This window comes from Oncorhynchus keta, chromosome 17 (assembly GCF_023373465.1).
Source record: "Oncorhynchus keta strain PuntledgeMale-10-30-2019 chromosome 17, Oket_V2, whole genome shotgun sequence".
NCBI classification, from domain to species: domain Eukaryota; kingdom Metazoa; phylum Chordata; class Actinopteri; order Salmoniformes; family Salmonidae; genus Oncorhynchus; species Oncorhynchus keta.
In genome coordinates, this window is record NC_068437.1 from 60466304 (window position 1) to 60488360 (window position 22057).

General features: G+C 42.8%; 1 protein-coding gene across 2 annotated transcripts in view; it reads left to right on the plus strand.

Moving 5' to 3' along the window:
- Positions 1 to 22057, plus strand: part of LOC118382384 (calcium and integrin-binding family member 2) — a 74875-nt gene that overhangs the window by 45320 nt on the left and 7498 nt on the right. For both annotated transcript variants that reach the window (XM_052466869.1, XM_052466870.1), the window contains exons 3-5: positions 3214 to 3325; positions 8997 to 9144; positions 12156 to 12351. In XM_052466869.1, the coding sequence (XP_052322829.1) occupies positions 3214 to 3325; positions 8997 to 9144; positions 12156 to 12351 (456 nt within the window). The remainder of the gene's footprint in view (positions 1 to 3213; positions 3326 to 8996; positions 9145 to 12155; positions 12352 to 22057) is intronic.

Here is a 22057-nt window from a genome sequence, read left to right on the forward strand (position 1 = left end):
CAGTGGGATGCAGGGTGGTCAGCAGTGGGATGCAGGGTGGTCAGCAGTGGGATGCAGGGTGGTCAGCAGTGAGATGCAGGGTGGTCAGCAGTGGGATGCAGGGTGGTCAGCAGTGGGATGCAGGGTGGTCAGCAGTGGGATGCAGGGTGGTCAGCAGTGGGATGCAGGGTGGTCAGCAGTGGGATGCAGGGTGGTCAGCAGTGGGATGCAGGGTGGTCAGCAGTGGGATGCAGGGTGGTCAGCAGTGGGATGCAGGGTGGTCAGCAGTGGGATGCAGGGTGGTCAGCAGTCCCCATGCAGGGTGGTCAGCAGTCCCCATGTTAACAGGGTGGTTTCAGCAGTGGGATGCAGGGTGGTCAGCAGTGGGATGCAGGGTGGTTTCAGCAGTGGGATGCAGGGTGTTTTCAGCAGTGGGATGTTAACAGCATGTTTTCAGTGCTCCCCATGGCATGTAAACCACATGTTTTCAGCTCCACATCCCCATGTTAACAGCATGTTTTCAGCTCCACATCCCCATGTTAACAGCATGTTTTCAGCTCCACATCCCCATGTTAACAGCATGTTTTCAGCTCCACATCCCCATGTTAACAGCATGTTTTCAGCTCCACATCCCCATGTTAACAGCATGTTTTCAGCTCCACATCCCCATGTTAACAGCATGTTTTCAGCTCCACATCCCCATGTTAACAGCATGTTTTCAGCTCCTCCACATCCCCATGTTAACAGCATGTTTTCAGCTCCACATCCCCATGTTAACAGCATGTTTTCAGCTCCAACACATCCCCATGTTAACAGCATGTTTTCAGCTCCACATCCCCATGTTAACAGCATGTTTTCAGCTCCACATCCCCATGTTAACATGCATGTTCCCCATGTTAACAGCATGTTTTCAGCTCCACATCCCCATGTTAACAGCATGTTTTCAGCTCCACATCCCCATGTTAACAGCATGTTTTCAGCTCCTCCACATCCCCATGTTAACAGCATGTTTTCAGCTCCTCCACATCCCCATGTTAACAGCATGTTTTCAGCTCCACATCCCCATGTTAACAGCATGTTTTCAGCTCCACATCCCCATGTTAACATCATGTTTTCAGCTCCACATCCCCATGTTAACAGCATGTTTTCAGCTCCACATCCCCATGTTAACAGCATGTTTTCAGCTCCACATCCCCATGTTAACAGCATGTTTTCAGCTCCACATCCCCATGTTAACATCATGTTTTCAGCTCCACATCCCCATGTTAACAGCATGTTTTCAGCTCCACATCCCCATGTTAACAGCATGTTTTCAGCTCCACATCCCCATGTTAACATCATGTTTTCAGCTCCACATCCCCATGTTAACAGCATGTTTTCAGCTCCTCCACATCCCCATGTTAACAGCATGTTTTCAGCTCCACATCCCCATGTTAACAGCATGTTTTCAGCTCCTCCACATCCCCATGTTAACAGCATGTTTTCAGCTCCTACACATCCCCATGTTAACAGCATGTTTTCAGCTCCACATCCCCATGTTAACAGCATGTTTTCAGCTCCACATCCCCATGTTAACAGCATGTTTTCAGCTCCACATCCCCATGTTAACAGCATGTTTTCAGCTCCACATCCCCATGTTAACAACATGTTTTCAGCTCCACATCCCCATGTTAACAGCATGTTTTCAGCTCCACATCCCCATGTTAGCAACATGTTTTCAGCTCCACATCCCCATGTTAACAACATGTTTTCAGCTCCACATCCCCATGTTAGCAGCATGTTTTCAGCTCCTCCACATCCCCATGTTAACAACATGTTTTCAGCTCCACATCCCCATGTTAACAACATGTTTTCAGCTCCACATCCCCATGTTAACAGCATGTTTTCAGCTCCACATCCCCATGTTAACAACATGTTTTCAGCTCCACATCCCCATGTTAACATGTTTTCAGCTCCACATCCCCATGTTAACAGTGTTTTCAGCTCCTACACATCCCCATGTTAACAGCATGTTTTCAGCTCCACATCCCCATGTTAACAACATGTTTTCAGCTCCACAACCCCATGTTAACAGCATGTTTTCAGCTCCACATCCCCATGTTAACAGCATGTTTTCAGCTCCACATCCCCATGTTAACAACATGTTTTCAGCTCCACATCCCCATGTTAACAACATGTTTTCAGCTCCACATCCCCATGTTAACAGCATGTTTTCAGCTCCACATCCCCATGTTAACAGCATGTTTTCAGCTCCTCCACATCCCCATGTTAACAGCATGTTTTCAGCTCCTCCACATCCCCATGTTAACAGCATGTTTTCAGCTCCAACACATCCCCATGTTAACAGCATGTTTTCAGCTCCAACACATCCCCATGTTAACAGCATGTTTTCAGCTCCACATCCCCATGTTAACAGCATGTTTTCAGCTCCACATCCCCATGTTAACAGCATGTTTTCAGCTCCACATCCCCATGTTAACAACATGTTTTCAGCTCCACACATCCCCATGTTAACAGCATGTTTTCAGCTCCACATCCCCATGTTAACAGCATGTTTTCAGCTCCACATCCCCATGTTAACAGCATGTTTTCAGCTCCTCCACATCCCCATGTTAACAGCATGTTTTCCCACATCCCCATGTTAACAGCATGTTTTCAGCTCCACATCCCCATGTTAACAGCATGTTTTCAGCTCCTACACATCCCCATGTTAACAGCATGTTTTCAGCTCCACCTCCCCATGTTAACAACATGTTTTCAGCTCCTACACATCCCCATGTTAACAGCATGTTTTCAGCTCCACATCCCCATGTTAACAGCATGTTTTCAGCTCCAACACATCCCCATGTTAACAGCATGTTTTCAGCTCCTCCACATCCCCATGTTAACAGCATGTTTTCAGCTCCTCCACATCCCCATGTTAACAGCATGTTTTCAGCTCCTCCACATCCCCATGTTAACAGCATGTTTTCAGCTCCACATCCCCATGTTAACAGCATGTTTTCAGCTCCACATCCCCATGTTAACAGCATGTTTTCAGCCTCACATCCCCATGTTAACAGCATGTTTTCAGCTCCAACACATTCCCATGTTAACAGCATGCTTCATCTCATCCAGTATCTTTATTCAGTAACATTGTTTGTTTTCTTACATCCAATATATTATAGGAATTAAAGAAGTGAAAGCCAATGTGTTGATACCACTACTAATAGTCGTTATTGTCTTGTGTTCTAGGTTACATGGGCGATACCATGAGCTGGCTCCACACCTAGTACCCATGGACTACACCAACGAGCCTGATGTTACAATACCCTTAGCTCTTATAGTCAGCATGCCAGAACTAAATGTAGGTAACACTAGTAATCACACTGGTAATCAACACAAACTGGTAATCAACCAACCCTGGTAATCAACACACATTGGTAATCACACTACTAATCAGACTGGTAATCAACACACACTGGTAATCAACACTGGTAATCAGAATGGTAATCAACACACACTAGTAATCAACACACACTGTAATCACACTGGTAATCAACACACACTAGTAATCAACACACACTGTAATCACACTGGTAATCAGAATGGTAATCAACACACACTAGTAATCAACACACACTGTAATCACACTGGTAATCACACTGGTAATCAACACACACTAGTAATCAGAACACTCTAATCAACACACACTGGTAATGACACTGGTAGTCAACACACACTGGTAATCAGACTGGTAATCAGACTGGTAATCAACACACACTGGTAATCACACTACTAATCACACTGGTAATCAACACACACTGGTAATCAGACTGGTAATCAACACACACTAGTAATCAGACTGGTAATCAACACACACTGGTAATTACACTGGTAATCAACACACACTGGTAATCAGACTGGTAATCAAACTGGTAATGAACACACACTGGTAATCAACAATGGTAATCAACACATACTGGTAATCAGACTGGTAATCAAACTGGTAATCAACACACACTGGTAATCGGACTGGTAATCAACACACACTAGTAATCAGACTGGTAATCAACACACACTAGTAATCAGACTGGTAATCAACACAAACTGGTAATCACACTAGTAATCAAAACAAACTGGTAATCAACCAACCCTGGTAATCAACACACATTGGTAATCACACTACTAATCAGACTGGTAATCAACACACACTGTAATCACACTGATAATCAACACACACTAGTAATCACACTGGTAATCACACTGGTAATCAACACACACTGGTAGTCAACACACACTAGTAATCACACTGGTAATCACACTGGTAATCAACACACACTGGTAGTCAACACACACTAGTAATCACACTGGTAATCAACACACACTGGTAGTCAACACACACTGGTAATCAGACTGGTAATCAAACTGGTAATCAACACACACTGGTAATCAAACTGGTAATCAACACACACTGGTAATCAGACTGGTAATCAACACACACTGGTAATCACACTACTAATCACACTGGTAATCAACACACACTGGTAATCAGACTGGTAATCAACACACACTAGTAATCAGACTGGTAATCAACACACACTGGTAATTACACTGGTAATCAACACACACTGGTAATCAGACTGGTAATCAAACTGGTAATGAACACACACTGGTAATCAACAATGGTAATCAACACATACTGGTAATCAGACTGGTAATCAACACACACTAGTAATCACACTGGTAATCAACACACACTGGTAATCAACACTGGTAATCAGACTGGTAATCAACACACACTAGTAATCAGACTGGTAATCAACACAAACTGGTAATCACACTAGTAATCAAAACAAACTGGTAATCAACCAACCCTGGTAATCTACTAATCAGACTGGTAATCAACACACACTGTAATCACACTAGTAATCAACACCCACTGGTAAACAACAAACACTACTAATCACACTGATAATCAACACACACTGGTAGTCAACACACACTAGTAATCACACTGGTAATCACACTGATAATCAACACACACTAGTAATCACACTGGTAATCACACTGGTAATCAACACACACTGGTAGTCAACACACACTAGTAATCACACTGGTAATCACACTGGTAATCAACACACACTGTAATCACACTGGTCATCAGACTGGTAATCAACACACACTAGTAATCAGACTGGTAATCAACATACACTGGTAATCACACGAGTAATCACACAGGTAGTCAACATACACTGGTAATCAACACTGGTAATCAACACACACTGGTAATCAACACTGGTAATCAGACTGGTAATCAACACACACTGGTAATCAACACACACTGTAATCACACTGGTAATCAACACACACTAGTAATCAGAACACTCTAATCAACACACACTGGTAGTCAACACACACTAATCAACACACACTGTAATCAACACACACTGGTAAACAACACTGGTAATCAGACTGGTAATCAACACACACTGGTAATCAGACTGGTAATCAACACACACTGGTAATCAACACTGGTAATCAACACACACTGGTAATCAGACTGGTAATCAGACTGGTAATCAACACACACTGGTAATCACACTACTAATCACACTGGTAATCAACACACACTGGTAATCAGACTGGTAATCAACACACACTGGTAATCAACACTGGTAATCAACACACACTGGTAATCAGACTGGTAATCAACACACACTGGTAATCAGACTGGCAATCAACACACACTGGTAATCAACACTGGTAATCAGACTGGTAATCAACACACACTGGTAATCACACTACTAATCACACTGGTAATCAACACACACTGGTAATCAGACTGGTAATCAACACACACTAGTAATCAGACTGGTAATCAACACACACTAGTAATCAGACTGGTAATCAACACACACTAGTAATCAGACTGGTAATCAGCACACACTGGTAAACAACACTGGTAATCACACTGGTAATCAACACACACTGGGAATCACACTGGTAATCAACACACACTGGTAATCAGACTGGTAATCAACACACAAGTAATAACCACACACTGGTAATCACACTGGTAATCAACAAACACTACTAATCACACTGGTAATCAACACACACTGGTAAACAACACTAGTAATCAGACTGGTAATCAACACACACTGGTAAACAACACTGGTAATCAGAAGGGTAATCAACACACACTGGTAATCAACACTGGTAATCAACACACACTGGTAATCAACACACACAAGTAATCACCACACACTGGTAATCACACTGGTAATCAACAAACACTACTAATCACACCGGTAATCACACTGGTAATCACACTGGTAATCAACACACACTGGTAATCAACACTGGTAATCAACACACACTGGTAATCAGAAGGGTAATCAACACACACTAGTAATCAACACACACTGGTAATCAACACTGGTAATCAGAAGGGTAATCAACACACACTGGTAATCAACACACACTAGTAATCAGACTGGTAATCAACACACACTGTAATCACACTGGTAATCAACACACACTAGTAATCAACACACACTGGTAATCAACACACACTAGTAATCAGACTGGTAATCAAAACACACTGTAATCACACTGGTAATCAACACACACTGGTAATCAACACTGGTAATCAGAAGGGTAATCAACACACACTGTAATCAATCAACACTGGTAATCAGAAGGCTAATCAACACACACTGTAATCACACTGTAATCACACTGGTCATCACACTAGTAATCAATACACACTGTAATCACACTGGTAATCGACACACACTAGTAATCAACACACTCTAATCAACACACACTGGTAATCAACAAACCCTGGTAATCAACACACACTGATAATCACATTGGTAATCACACTGGTAATCAACACACACTGGTAATCAACACTGGTAATCAGACTGGTAGTCAACATACACTGGTAATCAACACTGGTAATCAGAAGGGTAATCAACACACACTAGTAATCAACACACACTGGTAATCAACACTGGTAATCAGACTGGTAATCAACATACACTGGTAATCACACTAGTAGTCACACTGGTAGTCAACACACACTGGTAATCAACACTGGTAATCAGACTGGTAATCAACACACACTACACACACTGGTAATCAGAATGGTAATCAACACACACTGGTAATCACACTGGTAATCAACACCCACTGTAATCACACTGGTAATCAGACTGGTAATCAACATACACTGGTAATCACACTAGTAATCACACTGGTAGTCAACATACACTGGTAATCACACTGGTAATCAACACACACTGGAAAGTGTGTGCCCTCAGGCTTGGAGGGAAGCTAAAGTAATTCCGCTACCTAAGAATAGTAAAGCCCCCATTACTGGCTCAAATAGCCGAGCAATCAGCCAGTTACCAACCCTTAGTAAATGTTGGGGAACAGGTGTGCTTGACCAGATACAATGCTCTCTCACAGTAAACAAATTAACAGATTTTTGGCACTTTTTTATAGGGAAGGGCATTCAACATGTACGTTACTTAAACAAATGCCTGATGATTGGCTGAAAGAAATTGATGATACAATGATTGTGGGGGCTGTCTGTTAGACGTCAGTGCAGCTTTTGTATTTATCGATCATAGTCTGGAAAAAACGTATGTGTCATGGCTTTACACCCCCTGCTATAATGTGTTCTGTCTGACAGAACACAGAGGTTGTTCTTTAAAGGAAGCCTCTACAACATAATCCAGGTAGAATCAGGAATTCCCCAGGGCAGCTGTCTAGGCCCCTCTTTCTTTTTTCAAGCTTTACTAATGATCTGCCACTTGTTCTGAATAAAGCCTGTGTGTCTACGTACAGTATGTTTTGACCGGGACAGTTTACAATCTAAGGTAAAGCCAAGTAATTTAGTCTCCTCAACTTGTTCAAGAGCCACACGATTCATTACCAGATTCAGCTGAGGTCTAGAATTTAGGGAACAACTTGTACCAAATACAATGTTCTTAGTTTTAGAGATGTTCAGGACCAGTTTATTGATGGCCACACCTTCCAAAAGGTGTGAAATTGAAATGTTGCGCGATTTTTAACAAAAAGCTGTGAAAATTCGCATCATCCCTAACAGGTTTTAAGGATTAGCCCTTTTTTTCAATTTTTGCCTAAAATGACATACCCAAATCTAACTGCCTGTAGCTCAGGACCTGAAGCAAGGATATGCATATTCTTGGTACCATTTCAAATGAAACACTTTGACTTTTATGGAAATGTGAAAGGAATGTAGTAGAATATAACACAATAGATCTGGAAAAAGATCATACAAAGAAAAATCCAACCATTCTTTTATATTTTTTTGTACCATCATCCTTGAAATGCAAGAGAAAGGCCATGATGTATTATTCCAGCCCAGGTGCAATTTAGATTTTGGATGTGCAAAATTTTAGACTGATCCAATGAACCATTGTATTTCTGTTCAAAATGTTGTATCAAGACTGCCCAAATGTGCCTAATTCGTTTTTAAATAACTTTTCATGTTCAAATTTGTGCACTCTCCTCAAACAATAGCCTTGTCCTCGTGGTATTTAAGCTTTCTGCCAATATCAGATATGTCTATGTCCTGGGAAATGATCTTGTTACTTACAACCTCATGCTAATCGCATTAGCCTACGTGAGCTCAACCGTCCCGTGGAAGGGATACCGATCCCGAAGAAGTTAAGGGCTTCAGTGACTTCATTAGCTGTGGTTGCTGACCTGCATATTGTTGAATAATCAGCATACATAGACACACAGGCTTTGTTTAATCATAATAAATAGATAAGACACTTATTTGCTTTCCACATTAAATTCACACATAGTAAATAAGTAATTGTCTGACCACTGGCTCACTGTCTTCTATCAGTGATGTTAGCCTTGTCCTCTCTCTGTTTCTTGTAGAATAAAACCCTTATTGTATCAGTGACATACTGATGATAGCCGTGATAGACAGTGATGTATGAGTAATGACAGCCGTGCCTTGTCTCCCCCTCTCACTGTGTGTCCTGTAGGAGAACCCGTTCAGGAACAGGATCGTAGAGTCCTTCTCTGAGGACGGAGCGGGGAACCTGAGCTTCAACGACTTTGTGGATATGTTCTCTGTCCTCAGTGAGACAGCCCCCAGGGAGCTCAAGGCCATATACGCCTTCAAAATATACGGTGAGTATGCTAATATACTGTGCCTTCAGAAAGTATTCACACCCCTTAACCTTTTCCACATTTTGTTGTGTTACAGCCTGAAATAAAAATGTATTACATTGAGATGTTGTGTCACTGATCTACACACAATACTCCATCATTTCAAAATGGAATTTTGTTTGTAGAACATTTTCTAAATTAATAAAAAATCAAAAGCTGATATTCAACCCTTTTGCTATGACAAGCCTACATAAATTCAAGAGTAAAAATGTGCTTAACAAATCACAAGTTTTTTGGACTCATTCTGTGTTCAATAATAGTGTTTAACATGATTTTTAAATGACTACCCCATCTCTGTACCCCACACATACAATTACATGTAAGCTAACTCAATTGAGTAGTGAATTTCAACCACAGTTTCAACCAATGCCTTGCAAAGAAGGGTACAGATGCTGAATATCCCTTTTAGCATGGTGAAGTTATTAGATACACTTTGGATGGTGTATCAATACACCCAGTCACTACAAAGATACAGGTATCAAATCAAATCAAATGTATTTATATAGCCCTTCGTACATCAGCTGATATCTCAAAGTGCTGTACAGAAACCCAGCCTAAAACCCCAAACAGCAAGCAATGCAGGTGTAGAAGCACGGTGGCTAGGAAAAACTCCCTAGAAAGGCCAAAACCTAGGAAGAAACCTAGAGAGGAACCAGGCTATGTGGGGTGGCCAGTCCTCGTCTGGCTGTGCCGGGTGGAGATTATAACAGAACATGGCCAAGATGTTCAAATGTTCATAAATGACCAGCATGGTCAAATAATAGTAAGGCAGAACAGTTGAAACTGGAGCAGCAGCATGGCCAGGTGAACTGGGGACAGCAAGGAGTCATCATGTCCTGGGGCATGGTCCTAGGGCTCAGGTCCTCCGAGAGAGAGAAAGGAGAGAATTAGAGAACGCACACTTAGATTCACACAGGACACCGAATAGGACAGGAGAAGTACTCCAGATATAACAAACTGACCCTAGCCCCCCGACACAAACTACTGCAGCATAAATACTGGAGGCTGAGACAGGAGGGGTCAGGAGACACTGTGGCCCCATCCGAGGACACCCCCGGACAGGGCCAAACAGGAAGGATATAACCCCACCCACTTTCCCAAAGCACAGCCCCCACACCACTAGAGGGATATCTTCAACCACCAACTTACCATCCTGAGACAAGGCTGAGTATAGCCCAACAAAGATCTCCGCCACGGCACAACCCAAGGGGGGGGGCGCCAACCCAGACAGGATGACCACAACAGTGAATCAACCCACTCAGGTGACGCACCCCCTGCAGGGACGGCATGAGAGAGCACCAGTAAGCCAGTGACTCAGCCCCTGTAATAGGGTTAGAGGCAGAGAATCCCAGTGGAAAGAGGGGAACCGGCCAGGCAGAGACAGCAAGGGCGGTTCGTTGCTCCAGAGCCTTTCCGTTCACCTTCACACTCCTGGGCCAGACTACACTCAATCATAGGACCCACTGAAGAGATGAGTCTTCAGTAAAGACTTAAAGGTTGAGACCGAGTTTGCGTCTCTGACATGAGTAGTCAGACCGTTCCATAAAAATGGAGCTCGAAAGCCCTGCCTCCAGCTGTTTGCTTAGAAATTCTAGGGACAATTAGGAGGCCTGCGTCTTGTGACCGTAGCGTACGTGTAGGTATGTACGGCAGGACCAAATCAGAGAGATAGGTAGGAGCAAGCCCATGTAATGCTTTGTAGGTTAGCAGTAAAACCTTGGAAATCAGCCCTTGCTTTGACAGGAAGCCAGTGTAGAGAGGCTAGCACTGGAGTAATATGATCAACTTTTTTGGTTCTCGTCAGGATTCTAGCAGCCGTATTTAGCACTAACTGAAGTTTATTTAGTGCTTTATCCGGGTAGCCGGAAAGTAGAGCATTGCAGTAGTCTTAACCTAGAAGTGACAAAAGCTTACGGGGGTGAATACAAATCTAATCAACCTATTTTAGTGTTTTATTTTTCACATTAAAAAAAAAAAGGTTGAATTTTTCTTCCACGTTCACATGATGGAGTATTGTGTAGATCGTCGACCAAACATTACAATTAAATCCATTTAATTTCACTTGTAACACAACAAAATGTGGAAAAATTCAAGGGGTGTGAATACTTGCTGAAGGAACTATATATGATAATCACATTTAATCCGACATGAATCTCTGTTAAAAGGGTAATTCTACCACTTGTCAACTTCATTTTCAATATTTCAGCACAAATCCAGTGTATACATATGTGAAAAAGGCACATTTCTGCATTTTGTAGAAAAAAACTATAGTTTCATGTTAACCCTACCTGTTGACATTAAGTGTCCCAAAGCTGAGGGAGTAAAAATGATGGAGGGTGTAGGGGCTAATTAGACCCTTTGATAGTCACTTCGACCAAGTCAGTTGCCAGCACAAAAATAATATTACGTATGTACACCAGATAGTGGTATCCCATAATGCACTGCATTATATTTTAGTTAGTGCAATTTCACACAATCTGTTTGTGTCTGACTTTGAGTCTTGACACGTGTAACATATAAAATAACTCCAAATTAAATGTTTAACTGTTAAATGAGGTTCACATCTTGTAAAACTACAGGGGGGATTTTCTTATTTGAGTTTCATGCTCGTTCTATTACTAAAATGTGGAACATGAATTGCATCATTCAAGTGTCCAGTCTGTCCCGAAATTGATGGGTATATTTGATCCCCTCACCACTCTTGAAGTCACCCTCTGAGTTTCATCAGTGACACGCTACAACAGAGGGCCTTCCGAGCGAGTTGGTAGGGGTGAGGAGCTGGTTTGGGATTCATCACCTATGTAACTTTCTGTGTTAGTTTTGAACTTGTATAACATCCTGTGTGTGTGTGTGTGTGTGTGTGTGTGTGTGTGTGTGTGTGTGTGTGTGTGTGTGTGTGTGTGTGTGTGTGTGTGTGTGTGTGTGTGTGTGTGTGTGTGTGTGTGTGTGTGTGTGTGTGTGTGTGTGTGTAGATTTCAATGTGGATAACTTCCTGTGTAAGGAGGATCTGGAGAAGACTTTGAACAAGCTGACGAGGGAGGAGTTGAGCCCTGAAGAGGTCACCCTGGTCTGTGAGAAGGCCATCCAAGAGGCTGACCTAGACGGAGATAGCAAACTGTCCTTCGCTGACTTTGAAAACATGATCACCAGGGCTCCTGACTTTTTAAGGTAACAGTATTATTTTAGTCAGTGTAAAACTGTACATGAACTGCATTCGGAAAGTATTCAGACCACTTGACGTTTTCCACATTTTGTTACATTACAGCCTTATTCTAAAATGGATTAAATACATAATAAATCCTCATCAATCTACACACCGTACCCCATAATGACAAAGCAACCTGTTTCCATTGATTATCCTTGAGATGTTTCTAAAATTGATTGGAGTCCACCTTTGGTAAATTCAGTAGATTGGGCATGATATAGAAAGGTACACACCTATATAAGAGGTGGCCGCCCAACGAAATTGAGCAATCAGGGGAGAAATGCCTTGGTGGTCCAGAGTTCATCTGTGGAGAAGGGAGAACCTTCCAGAAGGACAACCATCTCTGTAGCACTCCACCAATCAGATCTTTATGGTAGAGTGGCCAGACGGAAGCCACTCCTCAGTAAAAGGCACATGACAGCCTGCTTGTAGTTTGCCAAAAGGCACCTAAAGACTCTCAGACCATGAGAAACAAGATGCTCTGGTCTGATGAAATCTTTGGCTTGAATGCCAAGCGTCACGTCTGGAGGAAACCTGGCACCATCCCAATGGTGATGCATGGTGGTAGCAGTATCATGCTGTAGGGATGTTTTTCAGCTGCAAAGACTTGGAGACTAGTCAGGATCGATGGAAAGATGAACGGAGCAAAGTACAGAGAGATCCTTGTTGAAAACCTGCTCCAGAGCACTCAGAACCTCAGACTGGGCCGATGGTTCTCCTTCCAACAGGACAACAATCCTAAACACACGGCCAGGACAATGCAGGAGTGGCTTCGGGACAAGTCTCTGAATGTCCTTGAGTGGCCCAGCCAGAACCCGGACTTGAACCCAATCGAACATCTCTGGAGAGACCAGAAAATAGCAGTGCAGCGACGCTCCCCATCCGACCTGACAGAGCTTGAGATGACCTTTTAATTAATACATTTTTATTTAACCTTAAATTAAGTAGTCAAGTCAGTTTAGAACACATTCTTATTTATGACGACTTACCCCGGCCAAACCCTAACCCGGACAACGCTGGGCATTGTGCGCAGCCCTATCGGTCTCCCACTCACGGCCGGTTGTGATACAGCCTGGAATCAAACCAGGGTCTGTAGTGACACCTCTAGCACTGAGATGCAGTGTCTTAGACCACTGCGCCACTCAGGATATCTGCAGAGAAGAATGGTAGAAACTCCCCAGATACGGGTGTGCCAAGCTTGTAGCGTCATACCGGAGAAGACTCGAGGCTGTAATCGCTGCCAAAGGTGCTTCAACAAAGTACTCAGTATAGGGCCTGAATACTTATGTAATTGTGATATTTCAGTTTTTATTGATAAAATTTTTTTTTTAATCATGTCATTATGGGGTATTGTATCCAGCATCATCTAATGTATGGTATATTAGCCTACTGTACAGTACCGTCTGTATCCAGCATCATCTAATGTGTGGTATATTAGCCTAGAGAACTGTCTGTATCCAGAATAATCTAATGTGTATTATGTTAGCCTACAGTACGTTACTGTCTGTTGTATCCAATATCATCTAACGTGTGTTGTATTAGCCTACAGTAGAGTAATGTCTGTATCCAGCATCATCTAATTTAAGTTTTGTTAGCCTACAGAATAATCTACAATAATCTAATATGTGTTATTGAGGTCATGACAGTAGGTCAGTGTGTTATTGAGGTCATGACAGTAGGTCAGTGTGTTATTGAGGTCAGTGTGTTATTGAGGTCATGACAGTAGGTCAGTGTGTTGTTGAGGTCATGACAGTAGGTCAGTGTGTTATTGAGGTCATGACAGTAGGTCAGTGTGTTATTGAGGTCATGACAGTAGGTCAGTGTGTTATTGAGGTCATGACAGTAGGTCAGTGTGTTGTTGAGGTCATGACAGTAGGTCAGTGTGTTATTGAGGTCATGATAGTAGGTCAGTGTGTTGTTGAGGTCATGACAGTAGGTCAGTGTGTTATTGAGGTCAGTGTGTTATTGAGGTCATGACAGTAGGTCAGTGTGTTATTGAGGTCATGACAGTAGGTCAGTGTGTTATTGAGGTCATGACAGTAGGTCAGTGTGTTATTGAGGTCATGACAGTAGGTCAGTGTGTTATTGAGGTCATGACAGTAGGTCAGTGTGTTATTGAGGTCAGTGTGTTATTGAGGTCATGACAGTAGGTCAGTGTGTTATTGAGGTCATGACACTAGGTCAGTGTGTTATTGAGGTCAGTGTGTTATTGAGGTCATGACAGTAGGTCAGTGTGTTATTGAGGTCAGTGTGTTATTGAGGTCAGTGTGTTATTGAGGTCATAACAGTAGGTCAGTGTGTTGTTGAGGTCATGATAGTAGGTCAGTGTGTTGTTGAGGTCATGACAGTAGGTCAGTGTGTTATTGAGGTCATGACAGTAGGTCAGTGTGTTATTGAGGTCATGACAGTAGGTCAGTGTGTTGTTGAGGTCATGACAGTAGGTCAGTGTGTTATTGAGGTCATGATAGTAGGTCAGTGTGTTATTGAGGTCATGACAGTAGTTCAGTGTGTTATTGAGGTCATGACAGTAGGTCAGTGTGTTATTGAGGTCATGACAGTAGGTCAGTGTGTTATTGAGGTCATGACAGTAGGTCAGTGTGTTATTGAGGTCATGACAGTAGGTCAGTGTGTTATTGAGGTCATGACAGTAGGTCAGTGTGTTATTGAGGTCATGACAGTAGGTCAGTGTGTTATTGAGGTCATGACAGTAGGTCAGTGTGTTATTGAGGTCATGACAGTAGGTCAGTGTGTTATTGAGGTCATGACAGTAGGTCAGTGTGTTATTGAGGTCATGACAGTAGGTCAGTGTGTTATTGAGGTCATGATAGTAGGTCAGTGTGTTATTGAGGTCATGACAGTAGGTCAGTGTGTTATTGAGGTCATGACAGTAGGTCAGTGTGTTATTGAGGTCATGACAGTAGGTCAGTGTGTTATTGAGGTCATGACAGTAGGTCAGTGTGTTATTGAGGTCATGACAGTAGGTCAGTGTGTTATTGAGGTCAGTGTGTTATTGAGGTCAGTGTGTTATTGAGGTCAGTGTGTTATTGAGGTCATGACAGTAGGTCAGTGTGTTATTGAGGTCATGACAGTAGGTCAGTGTGTTGTTGAGGTCATGACAGTAGGTCAGTGTGTTGTTGAGGTCATGACAGTAGGTCAGTGTGTTATTGAGGTCATGATAGTAGGTCAGTGTGTTATTGAGGTCATGATAGTAGGTCAGTGTGTTATTGAGGTCATGACAGTAGGTCAGTGTGTTGTTGAGGTCATGACAGTAGGTCAGTGTGTTATTGAGGTCATGACAGTAGGTAAGTGTGTTGTTGAGGTCATGACAGTAGGTCAGTGTGTTATTGAGGTCATGATAGTAGGTAAGTGTGTTGTTGAGGTCATGACAGTAGGTCAGTGTGTTATTGAGGTCAGTGTGTTATTGAGGTCATGACAGTAGGTCAGTGTGTTATTGAGGTCATGACAGTAGGTCAGTGTGTTATTGAGGTCATGACAGTAGGTCAGGGTGTTATTGAGGTCATGACAGTAGGTCAGTGTGTTATTGAGGTCATGACAGTAGGTCAGTGTGTTATTGAGGTCAGTGTGTTATTGAGGTCATGACAGTAGGTCAGTGTGTTATTGAGGTCATGACAGTAGGTCAGTGTGTTATTGAGGTCAGTGTGTTATTGAGGTCATGACAGTAGGTCAGTGTGTTATTGAGGTCAGTGTGTTATTGAGGTCAGTGTGTTATTGAGGTCATAACAGTAGGTCAGTGTGTTGTTGAGGTCATGATAGTAGGTCAGTGTGTTGTTGAGGTCATGACAGTAGGTCAGTGTGTTATTGAGGTCATGACAGTAGGTCAGTGTGTTATTGAGGTCATGACAGTAGGTCAGTGTGTTGTTGAGGTCATGACAGTAGGTCAGTGTGTTATTGAGGTCATGATAGTAGGTCAGTGTGTTATTGAGGTCATGACAGTAGGTCAGTGTGTTATTGAGGTCATGACAGTAGGTCAGTGTGTTATTGAGGTCATGACAGTAGGTCAGTGTGTTATTGAGGTCATGACAGTAGGTCAGTGTGTTATTGAGGTCATGACAGTAGGTCAGTGTGTTATTGAGGTCATGACAGTAGGTCAGTGTGTTATTGAGGTCATGACAGTAGGTCAGTGTGTTATTGAGGTCATGACAGTAGGTCAGTGTGTTATTGAGGTCATGACAGTAGGTCAGTGTGTTATTGAGGTCATGATAGTAGGTCAGCTTGTTATTGAGGTCATGACAGTAGGTCAGTGTGTTATTGAGGTCATGATAGTAGGTCAGTGTGTTATTGAGGTCATGACAGTAGGTCAGTGTGTTATTGAGGTCATGACAGTAGGTCAGTGTGTTATTGAGGTCATGACAGTAGGTCAGTGTGTTATTGAGGTCATGACAGTAGGTCAGTGTGTTATTGAGGTCAGTGTGTTATTGAGGTCAGTGTGTTATTGAGGTCAGTGTGTTATTGAGGTCAGTGTGTTATTGAGGTCATGACAGTAGGTCAGTGTGTTATTGAGGTCATGACAGTAGGTCAGTGTGTTATTGAGGTCATGACAGTAGGTCAGTGTGTTGTTGAGGTCATGACAGTAGGTCAGTGTGTTGTTGAGGTCATGACAGTAGGTCAGTGTGTTATTGAGGTCATGATAGTAGGTCAGTGTGTTATTGAGGTCATGACAGTAGGTCAGTGTGTTATTGAGGTCATGATAGTAGGTCAGTGTGTTATTGAGGTCATGACAGTAGGTCAGTGTGTTATTGAGGTCATGACAGTAGGTCAGTGTGTTATTGAGGTCATGACAGTAGGTCAGTGTGTTATTGAGGTCATGACAGTAGGTCAGTGTGTTGTTGAGGTCATGACAGTAGGTCAGTGTGTTATTGAGGTCATGACAGTAGGTCAGTGTGTTGTTGAGGTCATGACAGTAGGTCAGTGTGTTATTGAGGTCATGACAGTAGGTCAGTGTGTTATTGAGGTCATGACACTAGGTCAGTGTGTTATTGAGGTCATGACAGTAGGTCAGTGTGTTATTGAGGTCATGACAGTAGGTCAGTGTGTTATTGAGGTCATGACAGTAGGTCAGTGTGTTGTTGAGGTCATGACACTAGGTCAGTGTGTTATTGCGGTCATGACAGTAGGTCAGTGTGTTATTGAGGTCATGATAGTAGGTCTGTGTGTTATTGAGGTCATGACAGTAGGTCAGTGTGTTATTGAGGTCATGATAGTAGGTCAGTGTGTTATTGAGGTCATGACAGTAGGTCAGTGTGTTATTGAGGTCATGACAGTAGGTCAGTGTGTTATTGAGGTCATGACAGTAGGTCAGTGTGTTATTGAGGTCATGACAGTAGGTCAGTGTGTTATTGAGGTCATGACAGTAGGTCAGTGTGTTATTGAGGTCATGACAGTAGGTCAGTGTGTTATTGAGGTCATGACAGTAGGTCAGTGTGTTATTGAGGTCATGATAGTAGGTCAGTGTGTTATTGAGGTCATGACAGTAGGTCAGTGTGTTGTTGAGGTCATGACAGTAGGTCAGTGTGTTATTGAGGTCATGACAGTAGGTCAGTGTGTTATTGAGGTCATGACAGTAGGTCAGTGTGTTATTGAGGTCATGACAGTAGGTCAGTGTGTTATTGAGGTCATGACAGTAGGTCAGTGTGTTATTGAGGTCATGACAGTAGGTCAGTGTGTTATTGAGGTCATGACAGTAGGTCAGTGTGTTATTGAGGTCATGACAGTAGGTCAGTGTGTTATTGAGGTCATGACAGTAGGTCAGCGTGTTATTGAGGTCATGACAGTAGGTCAGTGTGTTATTGAGGTCATGACAGTAGGTCAGTGTGTTATTGAGGTCATGACAGTAGGTCAGTGTGTTATTGAGGTCAGTGTGTTATTGAGGTCAGTGTGTTATTGAGGTCAGTGTGTTATTGAGGTCAGTGTGTTATTGAGGTCATGACAGTAGGTCAGTGTGTTATTGAGGTCATGACAGTAGGTCAGTGTGTTATTGAGGTCATGACAGTAGGTCAGTGTGTTGTTGAGGTCATGACAGTAGGTCAGTGTGTTGTTGAGGTCATGACAGTAGGTCAGTGTGTTATTGAGGTCATGACAGTAGGTCAGTGTGTTATTGAGGTCATGATAGTAGGTCAGTGTGTTATTGAGGTCATGACAGTAGGTCAGTGTGTTGTTGAGGTCATGACAGTAGGTCAGTGTGTTATTGAGGTCATGACAGTAGGTCAGTGTGTTATTGAGGTCATGACAGTAGGTCAGTGTGTTATTGAGGTCATGATAGTAGGTCAGTGTGTTATTGAGGTCATGACAGTAGGTCAGTGTGTTATTGAGGTCAGTGTGTTATTGAGGTCATGACAGTAGGTCAGTGTGTTATTGAGGTCATGACAGTAGGTCAGTGTGTTATTGAGGTCATGACAGTAGGTCAGTGTGTTATTGAGGTCATGACAGTAGGTCAGTGTGTTATTGAGGTCATGACAGTAGGTCAGTGTGTTATTGAGGTCAGTGTGTTATTGAGGTCATGACAGTAGGTCAGTGTGTTATTGAGGTCATGACAGTAGGTCAGTGTGTTATTGAGGTCAGTGTGTTATTGAGGTCATGACAGTAGGTCAGTGTGTTATTGAGGTCAGTGTGTTATTGAGGTCAGTGTGTTATTGAGGTCATAACAGTAGGTCAGTGTGTTGTTGAGGTCATGATAGTAGGTCAGTGTGTTGTTGAGGTCATGACAGTAGGTCAGTGTGTTATTGAGGTCATGACAGTAGGTCAGTGTGTTATTGAGGTCATGACAGTAGGTCAGTGTGTTGTTGAGGTCATGACAGTAGGTCAGTGTGTTATTGAGGTCATGATAGTAGGTCAGTGTGTTATTGAGGTCATGACAGTAGGTCAGTGTGTTATTGAGGTCATGACAGTAGGTCAGTGTGTTATTGAGGTCATGACAGTAGGTCAGTGTGTTATTGAGGTCATGACAGTAGGTCAGTGTGTTATTGAGGTCATGACAGTAGGTCAGTGTGTTATTGAGGTCATGACAGTAGGTCAGTGTGTTATTGAGGTCATGACAGTAGGTCAGTGTGTTATTGAGGTCATGACAGTAGGTCAGTGTGTTATTGAGGTCATGACAGTAGGTCAGTGTGTTATTGAGGTCATGATAGTAGGTCAGCTTGTTATTGAGGTCATGACAGTAGGTCAGTGTGTTATTGAGGTCATGATAGTAGGTCAGTGTGTTATTGAGGTCATGACAGTAGGTCAGTGTGTTATTGAGGTCATGACAGTAGGTCAGTGTGTTATTGAGGTCATGACAGTAGGTCAGTGTGTTATTGAGGTCATGACAGTAGGTCAGTGTGTTATTGAGGTCAGTGTGTTATTGAGGTCAGTGTGTTATTGAGGTCAGTGTGTTATTGAGGTCAGTGTGTTATTGAGGTCATGACAGTAGGTCAGTGTGTTATTGAGGTCATGACAGTAGGTCAGTGTGTTATTGAGGTCATGACAGTAGGTCAGTGTGTTGTTGAGGTCATGACAGTAGGTCAGTGTGTTGTTGAGGTCATGACAGTAGGTCAGTGTGTTATTGAGGTCATGATAGTAGGTCAGTGTGTTATTGAGGTCATGACAGTAGGTCAGTGTGTTATTGAGGTCATGATAGTAGGTCAGTGTGTTATTGAGGTCATGACAGTAGGTCAGTGTGTTATTGAGGTCATGACAGTAGGTCAGTGTGTTATTGAGGTCATGACAGTAGGTCAGTGTGTTATTGAGGTCATGACAGTAGGTCAGTGTGTTGTTGAGGTCATGACAGTAGGTCAGTGTGTTATTGAGGTCATGACAGTAGGTCAGTGTGTTGTTGAGGTCATGACAGTAGGTCAGTGTGTTATTGAGGTCATGACAGTAGGTCAGTGTGTTATTGAGGTCATGACAGTAGGTCAGTGTGTTATTGAGGTCATGACAGTAGGTCAGTGTGTTATTGAGGTCATGACAGTAGGTCAGTGTGTTATTGAGGTCATGACAGTAGGTCAGTGTGTTGTTGAGGTCATGACACTAGGTCAGTGTGTTATTGCGGTCATGACAGTAGGTCAGTGTGTTATTGAGGTCATGATAGTAGGTCTGTGTGTTATTGAGGTCATGACAGTAGGTCAGTGTGTTATTGAGGTCATGATAGTAGGTCAGTGTGTTATTGAGGTCATGACAGTAGGTCAGTGTGTTATTGAGGTCATGACAGTAGGTCAGTGTGTTATTGAGGTCATGACAGTAGGTCAGTGTGTTATTGAGGTCATGACAGTAGGTCAGTGTGTTATTGAGGTCATGACAGTAGGTCAGTGTGTTATTGAGGTCATGACAGTAGGTCAGTGTGTTATTGAGGTCATGACAGTAGGTCAGTGTGTTATTGAGGTCATGACAGTAGGTCAGTGTGTTATTGAGGTCATGACAGTAGGTCAGTGTGTTATTGAGGTCATGACAGTAGGTCAGTGTGTTATTGAGGTCAGTGTGTTATTGAGGTCATGACAGTAGGTAGGTCAGTGTGTTATTGAGGTCATGAAAGTAGGTCAGTGTGTTATTGAGGTCAGTGTGTTATTGAGGTCATGACAGTAGGTCAGTGTGTTATTGAGGTCAGTGTGTTATTGAGGTCAGTGTGTTATTGAGGTCATGACAGTAGGTAGGTCAGTGTGTTATTGAGGTCATGATAGTAGGTCAGTGTGTTATTGAGGTCAGTGTGTTATTGAGGTCATGACAGTAGGTCAGTGTGTTATTGAGGTCATGACAGTAGGTCAGTGTGTTATTGAGGTCAGTGTGTTATTGAGGTCATGACAGTAGGTAGGTCAGTGTGTTATTGAGGTCATGATAGTAGGTCAGTGTGTTATTGAGGTCATGACAGTAGGTCAGTGTGTTGTTGAGGTCATGACAGTAGGTCAGTGTGTTGTTGAGGTCATGACAGTAGGTCAGTGTGTTATTGAGGTCATGACAGTAGGTCAGTGTGTTATTGAGGTCATGACAGTAGGTCAGTGTGTTATTGAGGTCAGTGTGTTATTGAGGTCATGACAGTAGGTAGGTCAGTGTGTTATTGAGGTCATGATAGTAGGTCAGTGTGTTATTGAGGTCATGACAGTAGGTCAGTGTGTTATTGAGGTCATGACAGTAGGTCAGTGTGTTGTTGAGGTCATGACAGTAGGTCAGTGTGTTATTGAGGTCATGACAGTAGGTCAGTGTGTTATTGAGGTCAGTGTGTTATTGAGGTCATGACAGTAGGTCAGTGTGTTATTGAGGTCATGATAGTAGGTCAGTGTGTTATTGAGGTCATGACAGTAGGTCAGTGTGTTATTGAGGTCATGACAGTAGGTCAGTGTGTTGTTGAGGTCATGACAGTAGGTCAGTGTGTTATTGAGGTCATGATAGTAGGTCAGTGTGTTATTGAGGTCATGACAGTAGGTCAGTGTGTTATTGAGGTCATGACAGTAGGTCAGTGTGTTGTTGAGGTCATGACAGTAGGTCAGTGTGTTATTGAGGTCATGACAGTAGGTCAGTGTGTTATTGAGGTCATGACAGTAGGTCAGTGTGTTATTGAGGTCAGTGTGTTATTGAGGTCAGTGTGTTATTGAGGTCATGACAGTAGGTAGGTCAGTGTGTTATTGAGGTCATGATAGTAGGTCAGTGTGTTATTGAGGTCATGACAGTAGGTCAGTGTGTTGT